Source organism: Siniperca chuatsi, linkage group LG11 (assembly GCF_020085105.1).
Source record: "Siniperca chuatsi isolate FFG_IHB_CAS linkage group LG11, ASM2008510v1, whole genome shotgun sequence".
In the NCBI taxonomy this organism is placed as follows: domain Eukaryota; kingdom Metazoa; phylum Chordata; class Actinopteri; order Centrarchiformes; family Sinipercidae; genus Siniperca; species Siniperca chuatsi.
The window spans coordinates 6,799,613-6,816,823 of record NC_058052.1 but is presented as its reverse complement, the minus strand read 5'-3'; the positions used below and the strand labels follow the sequence as shown (position 1 = coordinate 6,816,823).

The 17,211-nt window shown below is 39.7% G+C and overlaps 1 protein-coding gene across 1 annotated transcript; it reads left to right on the top strand.

Moving 5' to 3' along the window:
* The first annotated feature begins 13,213 nt into the window (after nt 1–13,213).
* nkx6.2 (NK6 homeobox 2) lies at nt 13,214–16,898 on the top strand. Its single transcript, XM_044213986.1, has 3 exons — nt 13,214–14,089; nt 14,711–14,883; nt 15,233–16,898. Exons 1-3 carry the CDS (start codon nt 13,660–13,662, stop codon nt 15,479–15,481), a joined length of 852 nt encoding a protein of 283 aa, XP_044069921.1. The 5' UTR covers nt 13,214–13,659; the 3' UTR covers nt 15,482–16,898.
* The last annotated feature ends 313 nt before the right edge of the window (nt 16,899–17,211 follow it).

The following is a 17,211-nucleotide window of genomic DNA, read 5'->3' as shown; positions in this document are numbered from 1 at the left end:
TCAAACCATGCTTTTTTTCTAGGCATTAACATTTTAGGGAAAGGTTAATGTTTCATGATTGACAGATATTTCATTTCCATGCTCAACACCCAAAAAAATAAAAACACCCTGAATCCAGACACCTCGAAGGAATCTGTTTTGTGATTATTTGACTGTTCTGAATAAATCATTGCTGTCTCACAGGTGTATACTACTGGCTGTCATCCAAACAGGATGTTGCCATCAACTTTAATGCCAATGCTTATCCCACCTGACCTGGTTCCTACCTATGATCTCTATGATCCCTATGATTAGTTCAAACTGTTCAGTCCAGTTCTGCTTAAATTTGCAGGTGTATTTAGATTTTTTTAAGGTGGAACGTCGTCCTGCCCTGACATTTTGACAACTGCTAGCTGGCACATCTGCCTGCGCAGAGAGCAGCTGCACACGCCTCCTTGGATCAGGGTGTGGGTTGCCAGGCTGCGGTGACAGATGGATTGAAATTGTGTAGTGTGTAGATTGTGTTTCATAGACGATCTGGCAACTTGGGTGACATCAGACAAAAGTACAAAACTTGGATCCGTGTATGACGATTATTCATAATAAAAGGGGCCATGAAAAGTTTCCAGGGCGGGAGATGGCCTTGAAATACGGGAGAAACCCGGGGAAAACGGGGTTGTTGGCAGGTCTGCATTCATCAAGTAATCACAAACATGACTCCAAATGAATGCTAATGTTGCTCAGTGTGTGCTGGATGTGTACATAGGCAGTTGTTTGCAAAGACATAGCCATAACAACTTTATAAGGAGACAATATGTCAATATTGTGTTTTCATCTGCTACCCAAAAAAAATTCTCTTAATGCAGCTTTAAGCCCAATATTCACACCTAGCATGGGATGAGATTATTTGTGTACTGTGCTTTCTAAATCTGAGAGAGTATAAATAACTGCATCGCTGCTCACTGGACTCATCATCTGTCTAGATTAGTTATCTATCACTTTAATCTGGCCTCAGGTCTGTCCACAGTTGGCCTTACCACCTTGGTAAAACTGCCATGACAAAGGTGGTTAAAAACCTCCTCTTTGCCTTCAAGTACTCCCCCATTTCAGATGCTAATCGATTTCACTGCCACTCTCAGAATCAGAAATACTTTATTGATCCCCGAGGGGAAACTCTTTAGTTACAGCTGCTCACTGTCACGTCAATGCACACTTGAGAACAGAAGGGATAGAAGTACTAAGCAAATCAAAATATAATACGCTATAATACAGCTAAGATAAATTAAGTACAAAGTGGATTTAAGTATAAAAGCTAAAATAAGTGTAAGTACCAAAGTGGATTTAGAGTTTGATAAGTATATATTTATAATACAATGTAATAATATAAGTAATAAGTAATACAGCTCATCACAATGTATTCCTGAACCATTTAGGAAAACAGGCTGAACACTGTGGCCCAGCACTGTCTTGGCTCATTTCCCACCTATCTGATAAAATGCACTGTGTGGCTCACAATAAGATATCTGAACACTCCAAAGTTAATTTAATTAAAGTTTAGTGCCTGCCCCATTTCAATTTTTCATCTTCATGTTATGTTTTGGCTAAATCCAGGACAGTGACCACATTAATCTTCAATACAAAACATAACTATTTCAGAGACCACACACAGCTTAAAAACAGCTGGAATTTGTCTATCCTCTGGAATGACCATGATGAGCAACATTTAGTTCAGAAGCAGTTCAATCTGTTTTCCTCGCCTACTATAGACAGCACTGATGTACTTTAAGTAAGCGCTGGTGGGACCATGGTGAATGACTGTCTCCTAGTAGTGTCTTCCTCTATATTCATTCTCTGCCATCAGATCATATTCAGTCTGTGACTGCTGCCTGTGTGAGTGTGCACTTGGCCCGAGAGTGTGTGAGAGTCACACGTTGCACAATTGTGTGAGAGACAGAGAGAGAGAAAGAGAGAGAGAGAAGGGGACACCAAAGCAAGTGACTGTGGGAACTTTGTTGCAGTGGCTCCACCTGCAGATGGATACAGATTCTGGCACTGGCTCCAACTCCTACCACTCCACCAGATCCCAGACGCTTTAACTCATTGTCACTGTCCATGTTACTGTGCTTTTTACTCTTCTGGCTGTTTATGCTCAGCCATTCTGGTAATGGATCTCTCTAAAAGTGAATGCCATAATGGGAATTACCTGATGCCACCAAAGAAGTCAGGTGACGTAATGTAAAGAGCGACAAAGTCCATGTTGTGTGGAAATTGTGGTGGATGAATGGGTCAAACACAGGACTTTCAAGGTTTTTTTCAAATTTTCATATCTGCCTTGGTCGCAGTTTGGTTAGGTTTAGGCAACAAAACTACTTGGGTAAGTTTTACTTAGTTAGATTTAGTTTTGTTGCCTAAACCAGTGGTGGAATGTAACTAAGTAGGATTTTTGACTCAAGTACTGTACAAATTTGAGGTAGCCTACTTGTACTTTACTTGAGTATTTCCATTTTATGCAACTTTATACTTCTACACTACATATCAGAGGCAAATATTGTAGCCTACTTTTTACTCTACTAGATTTGTCTTACTTTTTAGATTACAATTTTTCATACCGTTAATATCCAGTGAAAACCATGCATTTCCAAATGTGGTGATTTTGAATTTGATTTTTTCTGATAACCTGAAGGATTAATTGTTCCTTCATGTCTTGAGAAAATTCTTGTACTTCTTAAACTAAATAAACTATTTAAATCCCCCTTGGATTAGCTGGAAAAGGAATTGTCCCAAAGCTGAAAACAGGCTGTTTTTCTGAGCTCATTTAAAGTTGACTTTTTACAGATACGTGGTTCTCACAAACATATGATGATCTTATAGAATATGATGCATAGCTGTAGATTAAACTACACAACAGTATATAAAGTAGCCTAATTAAAACAAGTTCAACCATAAACATCTACAGCAGTAAAAGGCAACATACACATGAATGCAGCAGTAATGTTAATCCTTTCTGGCAGAAAGGCCTGAAGACTAACTTCTCCCAACATCTTGCTGTACCCAGCTGGGTGGCTCGCGCTGTCATTGGATGGGGCTCTGTCCAATTGGGTCGCTCTGCACTGTCGGCTGGGTCGCACGCGATGTCCACTGGGTGGCGGCGCAGGGTGACTGGGTAGGTGGTGTCTGAGATTTTGAATGAAATGGCTCTCTATTCCCAGGTGAGCTACCTGGGGCGCCCCCAAAGAACCAACCATGTTGTGCGAGGTGCAAGTGTGCATTGTAGAAATGTTACAGTAGCAAAAGGACTTAACTAGGTAGAGTAGGCTACTTTTAGTAGTACAACAATTCTTATTGTTTCAGCCATCTTTCATAGCCTGAATATTGAATACATCTTTAATTTTGCATGGAAGTCAAACAAACTTGATGAGCCAAAGAGAGTTTTGCCATAGGCTGTTGGTCAGTACACCACATATGTGCACACAAACTGCCAAACAGATGATGCTTTAAATGTGTAACAAGCGTTACTATGAATTCAAACCTCTACAGCTTTGCCTTCAAACACTGTTTGGAGGCAGAGCTCCTCCAGAGAGAGAATTATTGGTTGAGTTAAAACGCTAAAGAATACCCTCCTTTTTCATTCTGACTAGTCAGAATGAAGTGTACATGTCAAAATTGTACAGGTCTTTTTCACGTAATGCTGGACAAAAGTGCAATTCTAAGGAAGCAGCCGTCAATCGACTCTAGATCTCATTGAACACAAACTAATTGACATTGAGCGCTTTTCATGTCACGGCATGTTGTTAACGTATATAAAATGGATAGTCAATTGCAACCATTTTATGATCACATGGTCTGCTGTGTCCATGAATCTCCACCTGATTAGATCTTTGCATGGATGACTTAGGGCAGCTGGGATGCACCAGGTTGCAGGCAGCGAATGTGTGTTATCTCAGTACCTCGAATCAATCACAGATCTGTAAGGTCAGCCACAACATCCCCATTGGTTATCTCAACTGCAGCCTGCAAATGTAATTCAGTGTTATTAAGACATCATGAATCTGATGCACAGATCAGCTCAGCTGGCATGCAGTACATTCAAAAATATGATGGAAAGAGAAAATAGTAAATCTATTTGTCACTTTTGCATTGTGACTACGTCATGCTGTCCATTCTAGGTTTCATGAAGCTATTTTCCTCCTTGTTGTTCATGTTGCAAACACAAAGCAATAAACTGACCACATAGCCTTTGTTAGTCCAGCGTTCACTGAGGTATCCCAGGGAAATAAATGGGGATGATATTCCAAAATCCTCAAGTATCCATGAAGGTATGGTTCTCTGCTGTCCAGCCCTGCCCGGGCTGAACAAATAGGCTGCCTAAGAGTTTAGCCAAAAACAATGTTTTTCTAAGCTATGGTCAATCACAGCTGAGACGCAGCACCCCGCACTTTCATTTCCCTCAAGTCCCCCAAGTTATTGCTCCCTGATCCACGCTGTAATGCAGCTTTCGTTCTTTGATTTCTAAATGGCCACTACACACGGAGACAAACACACTGAATAAGAAACGTTTGTCTTGACAGAAATGACAATACAGAGAGAAATGTGTTGTGAGATGAATGTCACTCATTCTGCAAAGTTTATTCTAGTTTTACCAGGCTAACCTCTTGGTATGATACAGTTGTTTGCTTTACTAAAATGAAATAAATCATGAACTCACCCAGCATACACTGGAGCAGAAGGCTGGGAAACACTGCGGGAAGGAGAGCTAGAGCACCCGGATTAAACCTGAAAGAGACCGGGCCAGGCCATGAACCTACCTGCTGGTTCAGGGTTTTGGATGAACATACATGGCTGTTTGCAACAAACACTGAGCTGTCATGGCATCTAGCAGGCCTAAAAGTAAGTTATATAAATAAAACTTCATTTGGATGTTCAACTAACTAGAAATGTTAGAAATGAGATGTTAAAGGTGCTATTGATAAAACTGATAACATCTATTTAATAATTGTAAGGTCCTTATATTGTAACACATACCGTAAAATGACATTTTAATCATCTTTACACTATAAGACAGTGACAGGCCAGTCAACTTGCCCTGCATAAACTTTTACTGGCCCCGGGCCATCGGTTATGTTGGACCCGCCGTGTGTAATTTTTACGTGATTGTAGCATCATTTAAATTATTGTGTTTGTAAAAAATAAGACACTCCCAGTGAAAATGGGTGCAGTCAGTGTGTTTCTTTCAGCCCATACGTTCTCTTTTTGATACAACCACTGGAGGGCGCCAAAGCCATATTTTCAAATCCTACACATAGTGGCTTTCATTTAAAAAATAATTATTATTCTAAATCCAGAACCTATTTATTTGTTACACCCCCAGAGACTATAAAGTCCTCCTTTACTGTACTATATTATATTTCTGATATAAAACCCCAAGCCTAAAATTAAGCAATAAACTGAATGTCTATGGACTGTATTTCCAATTATTGTATCACCTGAAACTCTGAAAACTTCTTTATTGTCACTTTATTGTAAGTTAGCACTGGAGAATCCAAATAAATTGTAATTAGAACATCTATACATGTAACTGCAACCAAGTGTTGGTTTTCAGCATCAAAGGTCAAGTTGTACACCAGTGGTTCCTGTATAAATGATCTGCCTTTAATTTACGGCCTCAGTTCACCACTGATGCATGAGGGCAGAGACCTCAGGGTGCCATCCACTCATGGTCCGGACACACAACCAGGAGGCTCTTGCAGTTCCTCGTCCTTCTTCATGATGCAGGTTGCCATCTAGTGGTTTTACTGGGTTCATACCCTTCCTAAATGAGAGGTTTCAAAACACAGATTTCAAGTATTACAGAGGGAATTTTGAATAAAATTAGCAAATGGTATTCTTACTAATTTAAACAATATAGTTAGTATTTAGATAATGACCAACTCACTTTACAAAAATGATAAAAGATAGCTAAAGGGTGGTGGAACATGACCTCAGGTAATGTGGAGTGAAACTAAGGCTGAATAGACTCGTTTTTTAACAGCAGATGTTTTGACCTGACTGGTGTCATGAATAACAACTCTGATTGCTGCATTGCACTGCAATAAATACTGGAACAAAATGTCTTCACTTGTGAATGATAAAGAAACATGAGTGCTGTGATGCTGTGAAGATTTTCAAGATTCAGGTTAGCAAGATTTATAAAAGAAAAATGTACAATATTCACCAAGCAAACACATCAGTCAAATGAGGAAGCCATCTTGCTCTTGAGTTTACTGTCAACACAGGAGGAGTCTTGTGTATTTTGTGTGTAAAAACTGCCAGTGTAGACAAAGTTTAACTTGCATTATTCATTTGCACAAAGGAACCTAATGAGAAACATTTTGAAAACAGAACCTAATGAGAAACATTTTGAAACATTTTAAATCCGTCTATGTGTTCAGGGCTGCATGACATGTTTTTGGCCTCCAGAGGGGTTGTGACAGAGAACGTTTGGGACCCACTGACTGAACTAACGTTATAGACTGAGATTATGTTATTATCACTCGTAGACCCTTGATGATTTGTCCATTTTTCTGAGGTCTAGGACCAGGCTACCATATTTACCACACTTAAATTCACTGACTGAGGTTTTGATTCTTAGACTACCAGCAGGCCGGAGTGATATGTGAGTAATTAAAGGATAAATCAGGAGGTTTTTGTTTTATTTTTTTAACCATATTTGTGGAATATCCACATGTACAATTTAAAATACTTTGATTTCTAGGTGAAACACAATCCATTTTGTGTTTCTCAACTAATTAAAAATAATGGCCTAGACTTTCTGGACATAAGGGCGACTTAAAACCAGCTCTGTTTGTTGACTTATCATGCCAGATAATTAAATAATAATAAATAAAATAATAAAAGTTTATTTATAGAGCACTTATCAAAACAAAGTACAAAGTGCTTCACAAAAAGAGAAATAAAATACCACAGTGAATGATAAAATATAAAATACATAAAAGCAATAAAATAAACAGCCAGTTCAGGTAAAATCAGGATCTGCTTTCTGATAAAAATGTGTTTTGAGAAAAGACTTTAAACGAAGACAATGACTCAGACAACCTAATTTCTTTGGGCAAGTTGTTCCAGAGCCTCGGGGCCCTGATGGCAAAAGCTCTGTCCCCCTTAGTTTTCATCCTGGACTCAGGAACAAACAAAAGACCACTGCCCGAAGATCTCAAACTACGTGAATGTTCATAAGGGATTACAAGGTCTAAAATATAGTCTGGAGCCAGGCCATGAAGAGCCTTAAAAGTAATCAACACGATCTTAAAATCAATCCTAAAACAAACAGGGAGCCGATGTAAAGAGGCTAAAACAGGTGTGATGTGATCGTACCTCTTGGTCCTGGTTAAAAGCCCAGCAGCTGAGTTCTGTACAGCAAAGTTTTTGATTAAGAGGAGTGAACAGGCTGTTACAATAATCAAGCCGTGAGGAGATAAAAGCATGTACAGTTTCTGCATCACTAAAATTTAAAATAGATCAGATTTTTTGCAATGTTTCTGAGGTGATAAAAACATGATTGGACAAGCTTAGTGTTATGTTGCTCAAAACATAAATTGCTATCAAACAGGACACCAAGATTTCTTGCAACAGGCTTGATATGTTGTGACAGTTTACCAGCAGATGGCAGTATTTGTTCAGTGATGTGTTGGGGCCCAATAACAAGGATTTCAGTTTTGTTTGAGTTGAGCTGAAGAAAATTTATCAATATCCAGTTTTTTATGTCAGACCTTGGCATACTAAGGTCAGTGGGCTTAACAGGGAGGTACAACTGTGTGTCATCTGCATAACAATGAAAAGAAATCCCATGTCTACGGATGACATCACCCAAGGGGAGCAGATATATGGAGAACAGTATTGGACCCTTGAACCTTGAGGCACACAGTACTTGATATGGGAAAAGGATTACATGAAATTATTAATGCTGATACAGAATTTCCTATTGGACAGATAAGATGAGAACCAGTCTAGTGCAGTGCCAGATATGCCCACCCAGTGCCTCAGTCTATCTAGAAGAATGCCATGATCAATTGTGTCAAAGGCAGCACTTAAGTCCAGCAGCACAAGAATTGAACACATGCCTGCGTCTGCATTCATTAAAAGGTCATTGGTGACTTTGAGAAGGGCTGTCTCAGTGCTGTGGTGCTGACGAAAGCCCTTATTGAAACTTTTCAAAGGTACTATTGTTTTCCACAGCAGCAAGAAGCTGCTTAGATACAAGTTTTTCAAGAATCTTGGAAATAAAAGGCAGTTTGGAGATTGGGCGATAGTTATCCAGGAGGGTGGGATCAAGCCCAGGATTTTTTAGGACAGGCTGGACACAGGCTGTTTTAAAGTAATCTGGGACGCAGCCAGTAGACAAAGAGCTGTTAAAAATAATTTGTAAAAGGGGCGCAATACAATCCATAACTTCAGGCAGAGTAACAGCAGAAAAATTGCTCAAAGAATCCCTGAGCGGGTGATCCATATCTAAAAAGGCAGGATTGGGGGTATTAACTCCACCTTACCAGCAAAGTGCAAAAGAAACTTTTCACAATCAGCATCACACTCAGCAGAGGCACAAAAAGAGACTGGGTTAACTAACTGATCCACAGTCTTAAATAGGAATCTGGGGTTGTGCTGATGGGCAGAAATATATGCAGAGAAATGACATGTTTGTGCATCTTTCACCCCATTATAAAAGAGTAATAACTCTTTCACAGCTACAAAGTGGACCTGGAGATCTGATTTCTTCCATCTGCATTCTGCTCTTCTGCATTTCCTTTTACTGCTTCGAATACTGTCATTTAACCATGGCTGTTTTCTAGTCTTTGAGTTTGATCTATTTTTCAGAGGAGCTATGAGCTCTAAGGTTGAAGAACACAGGTAGTTAAAAGAATCAACCAAACCGTTGGTGTAGGAAGAATCGGGAAACACACTGCCAGGAGAATTGAACAGTGTACAAAATTTAGAAGCACTATGCTCATTAAGGACGCGTGTGTATTTAGAGTGGGATAAGACAGTACTAGCAGCCTGCAATTCACAGTTAACAACAATGCATAGGTGATCAGATACAAACATGTCCCTGATTTCCACAGATGGGGTTTTCAGGCCCAGACTAAAGACTAGGTCTAGGGTGTGGCCACGGGAATGAGTTTGGCCAGACACATGTTGTTGAAAGTTAAAAGAGTTAGTGATATTTAAAAAATCAGCAGCACGGGCATTAGAGGAGTCATCAACATGAATATTAAACTACAGCTGAGCACACAAATTTAACTATTCATTATTACTAATACAACACATGTTTTATCTTAACTATATATATATGCAGTGTGTAAAAATAGTGTTGGAATAAAGAGGTGAAGAACAGTACTCTGATTCACTAAATAGGTAAACCAGCTCAAGATGCTTTGGAAGGACAGATAAGACATCTTGTTGGATTTAACAGAAACATGTCTGACATTCCCACATGATAAAATAATGCTATTTAAAAATGTTAAATTAAAAAAACTATTGAACTGTTTTAATGTACTGTTCTATGATCTCAGAGGCAAGTCAAAACAGAAGGAATTGAAAGTAATTCTATTCTAATAATTATACTGGTAAATTACTGAATGTCATGTGATGAAATAAACCAACTGTTCAGGCCTCTATCACACTGACATGGTGAAAAAGACACTTATGGTAGTTTTCTGCTGGGTGAAACTAGAAATATACTCACAGTGAACATAAACAAAGAAATGGGAGTGGAAAGGCCACAGATCTTTTAAAACTGCACTGTTGTACTCAGCAATGAAAATAAACAGAAAATCCAAATCTGATTTATTTTCATTGCTATGTTTTTTTTACTTCACTTAACTGTCACTGTCACTTAAAATACCAGTCTTGTTATTTTATTTGTTTTTTTAGTTTGTTTTTGACTCTGTTTTCAGTTGCATGCAATATGTTTTCCTAGTTTCTTTTTGTCCTGATTTTCATTGTTTCAAACAGTTTTCACTCTTGATGAGGAACCAGCTGAGGTGCAACAGTTTTAACAGCTGGCAGCAGAAGGATTAACCCTCACACTGTTCCTGACTTCATTTTGGTTTCACTTGTTCACTTATTCCACACTTCATCACATCACAAACGCTTTAGGAACAGGGTCATTTTCATACAGCTTCTATATCGAATCAAAAGAGGGAGTCTTAACTCATGTATCAGCACAGAAGCAGAGGACGTTTGAGGAGGAGCTTTTCTGCGCGTCCGGCTGACTGAGCACATCTCAGCGTCTGCGTGAGTTTCACTTTGTGCCACTAGAGGGCGGTCCTGGCCAAATTATACAGGCTTTCATTTTGATTTCCTGTGCAGTGACTAATTTAACATGTTTGAAAAGGGGTCCCAGTCCCTTTTCTTCCATTTGACTTCCCACTGGGTGTTTAAAGAGAGACTGTGGATGTACTGAGAACAGCAAATACATGTTTTACATTCTATCTGAGTAACTTGGGAATTTCTGTGATTGCTTTGAAAATAATAATAGGCCAAATAATTCTAAAGGGCCTAGTATTTTTATTTATTTATTTATTTTATTTATTTTATTTAAGTAGGACTGTATTCATGTGTATATTTTAATGTTTAGGATTATTGTGTTAACTGTTTAAAGAGCCACTGACCAGCAGCGGAACGCCTCGGTGATCCGCTGACTGCAACAAGCGTCTTTTTGTCCAAACATCTGCTTATCTTCCCTGTCGCTGTTCTGTCAATTCCCATTTGTGTCGAGGTTACACTCAGATAAGATTATCTTTACGCTGTTTATTAACCTATTTCCCTCCAATAGTAGAACAAGGGCCTGCGGTACCAGGCCAACAACCTGTTATTAAAAATCAGGCTTATATTCATCTGGACTGCAGTGTAATGACTTACTGCTGGGAGCAACAGGTTCACGTTTTACTACAAATAATAAATAACTAAATAATAATAAAATCAACATTTCCTAATAAGAATATGTTACAAAAATTAGCTTATTCTTTTTTGTTATTATCGCCGTTATTAGGCTTTTATTATTATTATTTCACTATAAATTACCATTTTATTATCTTTGAAGTAGTAAGATAGGTGTGGTCGCCTCTCAGTCAATATCTTGGTGTTAAATCGCAGAAACAAATGTTATTTAATTGAATGTAATAATTCCCCATTAACTAGCTGTCAATCAAGATGTTTGCCCTCCGTTGGTTTAGGGAGCGCCACGTCTATTCCTGTAACAAATCTGAGTTTAAGAGTTTAAACTTGAAATTACGTGTAAATTTAGAAGATCACAATTCAAATCATTCATTATTTTAAATTGCGATTATGGTTTTACGGTGACGGGCTGTTTGGCAGCTCTCGTCTTTGGCTGCAGATGAACTGGAGAAAGTGGCAATCTTTCTGTCATTGATCTCACACTGGGTCAGCCAGTAGCTGCTTTATTTAACTTACTGACATTTAAAAAAAAAAAAAAAAAAACGAAGAGATTGGCTTGTACGCTTTACGCTTTAAAGAAATAGATATTTATTTATTTTTTCACTAGCTTCTCCTGCAGTGATTCTTTCAGAAAGACTTTCAAACAAGGTAATAAAACCAATGCATATGATCGGGGTAAAATATAATTAGAAATAGAGGGCCAGTTACAGAATTAGAAAGCGTGTGTACTGCATCCTTCCTTCAGCTTGAAGAAATACAGTCAAAATTGTGAATCACCTCGCGTTGAAAACCTTTTTAAATCCACAAGCTTTCCCCGGTGAGCAAATGGGCAGCAAGGTGCATTTGCTGAAGCCTTTCAAATGCTATCGTGGCCATATTTCACTCTTACAACCTTCTCACATCTCCATAAAATATTACAGCACTCAGAGTGATGACTGGAGCCTGGCGCTTTTTCTCACACACTTTCACCGTAATAACGCCGTTTGTCTCAAAAAAAAAACCCCCAAAAAAACAACAACAGCAAAAAAAAAAAAAACACTGGTTATCTCACTCATATAAAACCGAGCTCTGTCCTTTAAAGAGTTTATAGCGAGGCCTACTCTGGTTCAGCTTCACCTGGAAGGCCAGAGATTGGTCTTTTTAATCCACTTCTTTCAAATTATTGATGAAAAAGCATGAAATGACGTGAAATAATGTTGCAGCCAATGACGATGTTCAAGGTGGGGTAAAGTGAGTGAAACCGTGGCCTAATCTTTTGCGAAGGCAGATTAGGCTGCAACAAGCGCAGGAATAACTCCGTTTATCCGACTTCATTCTCCAGAGTCACTCACACAGTATTGTGCAAATTAAATAAAATTTAAAAAAAAAAAAACAACAACACGCTGACTGGTTGAAAAGTCCATATCAAAGATACCAACAACGATCATTTAAAAACAATAGTTAAAAAAAAAAATCTACTTAAATCTGTTTATTTTTCCATGGACTGGTCTTTAAAATCCGTCAGATTCACTGCAAACATTAGGAATCCTTCCTTTTACCCCGCCGGGTCACGTTTCTATTTTAATATACTCACAGTGTCTGCGGTAACAGCTTATAATGTAAATGTATATTCTTTGTCATATGTGGAAACAATGATTTCCACGGTGTGAGACGCATCATTAACAGCGCCGCTAAAGGTCTTAATAGAGTGTGGCTGTTGATGCATTCAAGGTCTCCTCCGACACCCTGCCTTCCACAATTTCAAAGTCTTTAATACGGCTTTGAGCAACAATCAAGTGGTTTTAATCGAGGATGAAAAAATTATTATAATCTACTATTTCTAGATTATTTGCTATAGTGGAGATATTTGCTTATGCACAGAAATGTCGGGGAAATGTTCATCAGGCGCGGCCTTTTAAAACACATTTAAAGTGTCGAGTACAAACAGGCTACAGCAATGCTATTTTTCAAAAAAAAAAGTGAACAACTTTTATATTAGAATAAAAATAATAATAGGCCTATATGTTACATGGTGAATCTACTTTTTTCGGCTGTGTACCCGCTCTGAAACGTCACTTGTCCGCTACACAGAACACCATCTATCATAAAAAATCCAGTCAGTCCTAATAAGCACTGAGCAGCGTCGTTCATATGCAGCTGAACTGGAAACTGCTATTTCCGACAACACGTCAAGGCAGCACCCGTCCGGCGGAGACGCACGTGTGAAGCAGCGGAGTTTCTGTCTTCTCCAATCAGGGCGCCGTCTCACTCAGCCCTATCCAATGGGAATAGCGCGCGTGCAGGTGGCTGTGCTATTATCAGCGGGTCCCGCTTCACTCCCAGCCTAGAGCGAGTCAATTTATGGAAAGCCGAGTCGACCCCTTAATGGTTCCCATCAAAACCACTAAAAACATCATCAGACCGTCCGACTTCCGCGAGGATTCCTGTGGCGTACGCATGCAGCCTTCTCCCAGCTGACAGACTCCGACATAAACAAACACGCGGAGACATTTTTGGGAGTTTGACCAAGCTCTTCGCTTCCAAAGAGAGAAGAGAAGTTCGGTTTTGCTCAAGTTTTTCACCATTTCAAGAGTCTACTTCTTCCTCGTCCAGGATACTTTTTCCAGAAGGCGACAGAAGTGGCCTGGCTCCTGAATATCACCAGTCCGCTCTGCGCCTTTATTTACTCTTATTAGGTTGTTTTTTTTTATTTCCCGTTTTTATCCAAGCGAGTTTGGTGGTTCATGTTCACAAATGTTAGCGGTCGGGCAGATGGAGGCTAACCGGCAGAGTGCTTTCGTCCTGGGCAGCACCCCGCTGGCGGCGTTGCACAACATGACCGAGATGAAGACGTCCCTGTTCCCGTATGCGCTGCAGCAGAGCCCGGCGGGCTTCAAGGCGCCACCGCTCTCCAACCTCAACTCCCAGATCTCCATTGGAACCCCGCACGGAATAAGCGACATCCTGGGGAGACCCATCACCACGGCCGGACAGCTGCTCTCCGGGTTCCCCAGGATAAACGGCCTGGCTACCACCGCAGCCGCCGCAGCAGCAGGGATGTACTTCAGCCCTGCGGTGTCGCGGTACCCGAAGCCCCTGGCCGAGCTGCCGGGGAGGGCGCCCATCTTCTGGCCCGGGGTGATGCAGGGTTCTCCCTGGAGGGACCCGCGGGTTCCCTGTCCTAGTAAGTCCTGTCTGTCTGGCTGTCTGCTTGTACACTTTTAGGGTTAGTGTATGAATAGTATAAATTCAGAAAAGTCAGGCACCTCTGTGGGGTTGCAGAATGTTTTTGCAGAGCTATGTTGCTATATTGTGATTTTATTATTTAGGCCTGTTAGAGGCCTGTCACTACACAGAGCAAACACACACAGGCAAAAATAACCACACTATACTTTACACAGTCACAGCAAATCTAAATGTATTCTGATGGATATTATAGCTGTACCAAAGGGATAAAATATTATTAAGCATTGTATGATCACCATAAAGGTAGACTACTTTTTAGCATCACAGACACTGGGAGTTCCTAACATTACATTTTAATGTGATACTTGGCAGGACTTTCAGACTTGTAAAAGAATATGAATATTAAAAAAAATATATATATATAGGCTATAATAGTACAACCGTAAATAGTCATGTCATGTAGCTCAGACACACTTCGAGGAATATTTGAGGCTGATTTTGACTCAGATTTGCGTGTTGAGCATCACATTTAAAATAGCATGTGGGCTTTATCAATAAAAACAGCTGGTTCAGCTTTCCTTCTGTAGATAACCATACCTCCCTGTGTTTCTTTTTCCAGGTCAAGCTAATATAATGATGGACAAGGACGGCAAGAAGAAACACTCCAGACCGACTTTTTCAGGACAGCAAATCTTTGCACTGGAAAAAACTTTCGAGCAGACGAAATACCTGGCCGGCCCAGAGAGAGCCCGCCTGGCTTACTCTTTAGGAATGACCGAGAGCCAAGTCAAGGTAAAAACTGTCAAATACCTGCTCAGTCATTTTTGGCAAATGTGGAAAATATTATTTGGCCGTCTTTCACTTTTCTGCAATTTGTGAAATCCCACTTTCGGCTGCGCAGGCCAAGACAATATGATATTTCTGAACAACTTACTTATATTATCCAACTCAAAATTATTATTAATAATAATAGTATTATTGTTGCTATTGTTATTCATTTTGTGTAGACAGGATTATTTACACCTGTTGTGATTAGTCTGAAATAATGGGCCATTTCTGTTTTCTGCCTTTGAGCCTTTGATTACTTGTTCATGTCTGGACCTGTTGAGCATCTGTGCGCATCTCTCTCCCTCCTCAACAGGTTTGGTTTCAGAACAGAAGAACCAAATGGCGGAAGAGACACGCAGCAGAAATGGCCACGGCCAAGAAGAAGCACGACTCAGAGACGGAGAAGATGAAGGAGAGCTCGGACAACGAGGACGACGACGAGTACAACAAACCACTGGACCCAAATTCAGACGACGAGAAAATCACGAGACTGTTGAAAAAGCACAAGGCCACCAACCTGGCGCTGATCAGCCCCTGCAGTAACAGCTCGGACACCTTGTGATGCCCACAGCTGGGGGGCCAAAGTGGGGGGGCCAAAGGGTCCAACAGAGACTTGTCGCACTCTTTCTGACCCCCTTTCCACCTGACATTACGAACATGCGTCTGAGGGGATTGCATTTTGCTCAGACAGAGCAAGAAAATGCGTAAAAACCGAGTGTGTGCCAAGACGCACGGAAGACGCGCTTACCAAAACGTGGCCAGAGACACATGTGGCTGCATCCAAACCCATTTATAGACACTGTATACACGGAGATATAACTCCTGTCAGAACTGGACTTCAAGAAGACTGATAATGGCAAGCTCATATCAGATGAAAGGACAAAATATTGGGACAGGAAATTATTTTGGCGACGCAAATCAGTTTTTACGCATACAACTGGAGTTTTAACAACAGGTGTAAATGTAAACAAAATATTATATACACACAATCCGGATCAGTGTTGGGCTTATTAGTGTGACTCATTACTTTTATCCCACAAGTAATGCTGCTTTACTTTACTCATGCAGTATAATTCATGACACTTACCCAAAATTAGCAGCTTCTGTCACTTTCAAAAGTCAGGAAGCTCCATTCCTTTTGCTCTGGAAGAGACGTTGAATGTTGTTGTTATTAACTGGTGATCATTTTCAGTATTATTTTCATCTGAAGATGTTTTTTTTTTTGCCAGTAGTTTTTCATTCTGAAGTAAAGAAAGTGTACACCATTTTTAGTATATCATTCAGCATTAATCCTATTTTTGGTTTAAACAAAAGCAACCTTAAGCTTTTAATGGAACCGATTTAATAGGAGCAACACTGATCCGGATCCCAGACGCATGTTTAAAATGGCAGGTGTAAACGGGGCCTGTGATGCTTCTAAAGCTCAGTTTAACCAGGGTATCCACTGTCCTAAAAGGCGAGAGAATAAAATGTTTTGAGGGGGCGCGGGTTTGAGATGGATGGATGATTTGTGCTGTAGCCTAAAGATGAAAATGTGCGTGAGATTGTATATATTTTTTACTGATAAGTTATGTTGTTTCAACCAGTGGAAACGTGGCAGCCTTTCTCCCTACCGCAGCCCGGACGCGCTTATTCCCTCTCAGATATACCTGCTGCTTCGTTTTTATTCCCGCAGAGTAATGTCGCCCCTTTTCTCCACGTTTTACAATTGTCAGTTCAGTAGGCCTGCCGGCACACAAATGTATAGACGCAAAATGCTGTAAATAATCACTGTAAAAACCAGCTTGTTTTAACGACATCACAGTACACACTTTTCTTTTGGTTTCACTTGAGAAAGTTTATGTTTTACCTCATCACACAGCGGAATAGAAAACTGGACCATCGTTTATGTTGGAATTAAAGAGAGTATTATTGCTTCCGGGAAGGTTATAGGAAGAAAAAAAAACACTTTGTATTATGAATAAATTATTTAACAAGCATTTTGTTTTATTATGAGTTTTGTTTTAATGTATGGGCTTAATATAAATTAAAGAAAAATTCCTGACTATCAATAATTGAATTTCATTATTGGCAACAATGATGCTTTTAGAGGATTAATGCTGATTTAACCTGAGAATGATTTATATTTGACCAAAGTCTGAAGAAATCTGAAGTCTGAAGGGGAAAACGAGGAACTCTCAATAATAATCATCATCATAATGTCACAATACATTTGATTTAGTTAGCTATTTTTCATAATATCCAAATAGCAATATGAAACTTAAAAAAATGTCTACAGGTTAAACTTTTATT

Excerpts from the sequence above, each read along its gene's own strand:
- nkx6.2 (XM_044213986.1), top strand. The coding sequence starts at position 13,660 with ATGTTAGCGGTCGGGCAGATGGAGGCTAACCGGCAGAGTGCTTTCGTC. Across the intron at positions 14,090-14,710 it reads CCCGCGGGTTCCCTGTCCTA|GTCAAGCTAATATAATGATG; the intron begins GTAAGTCCTGTC and ends TTCTTTTTCCAG. Across the intron at positions 14,884-15,232 it reads TGACCGAGAGCCAAGTCAAG|GTTTGGTTTCAGAACAGAAG; the intron begins GTAAAAACTGTC and ends CCTCCTCAACAG.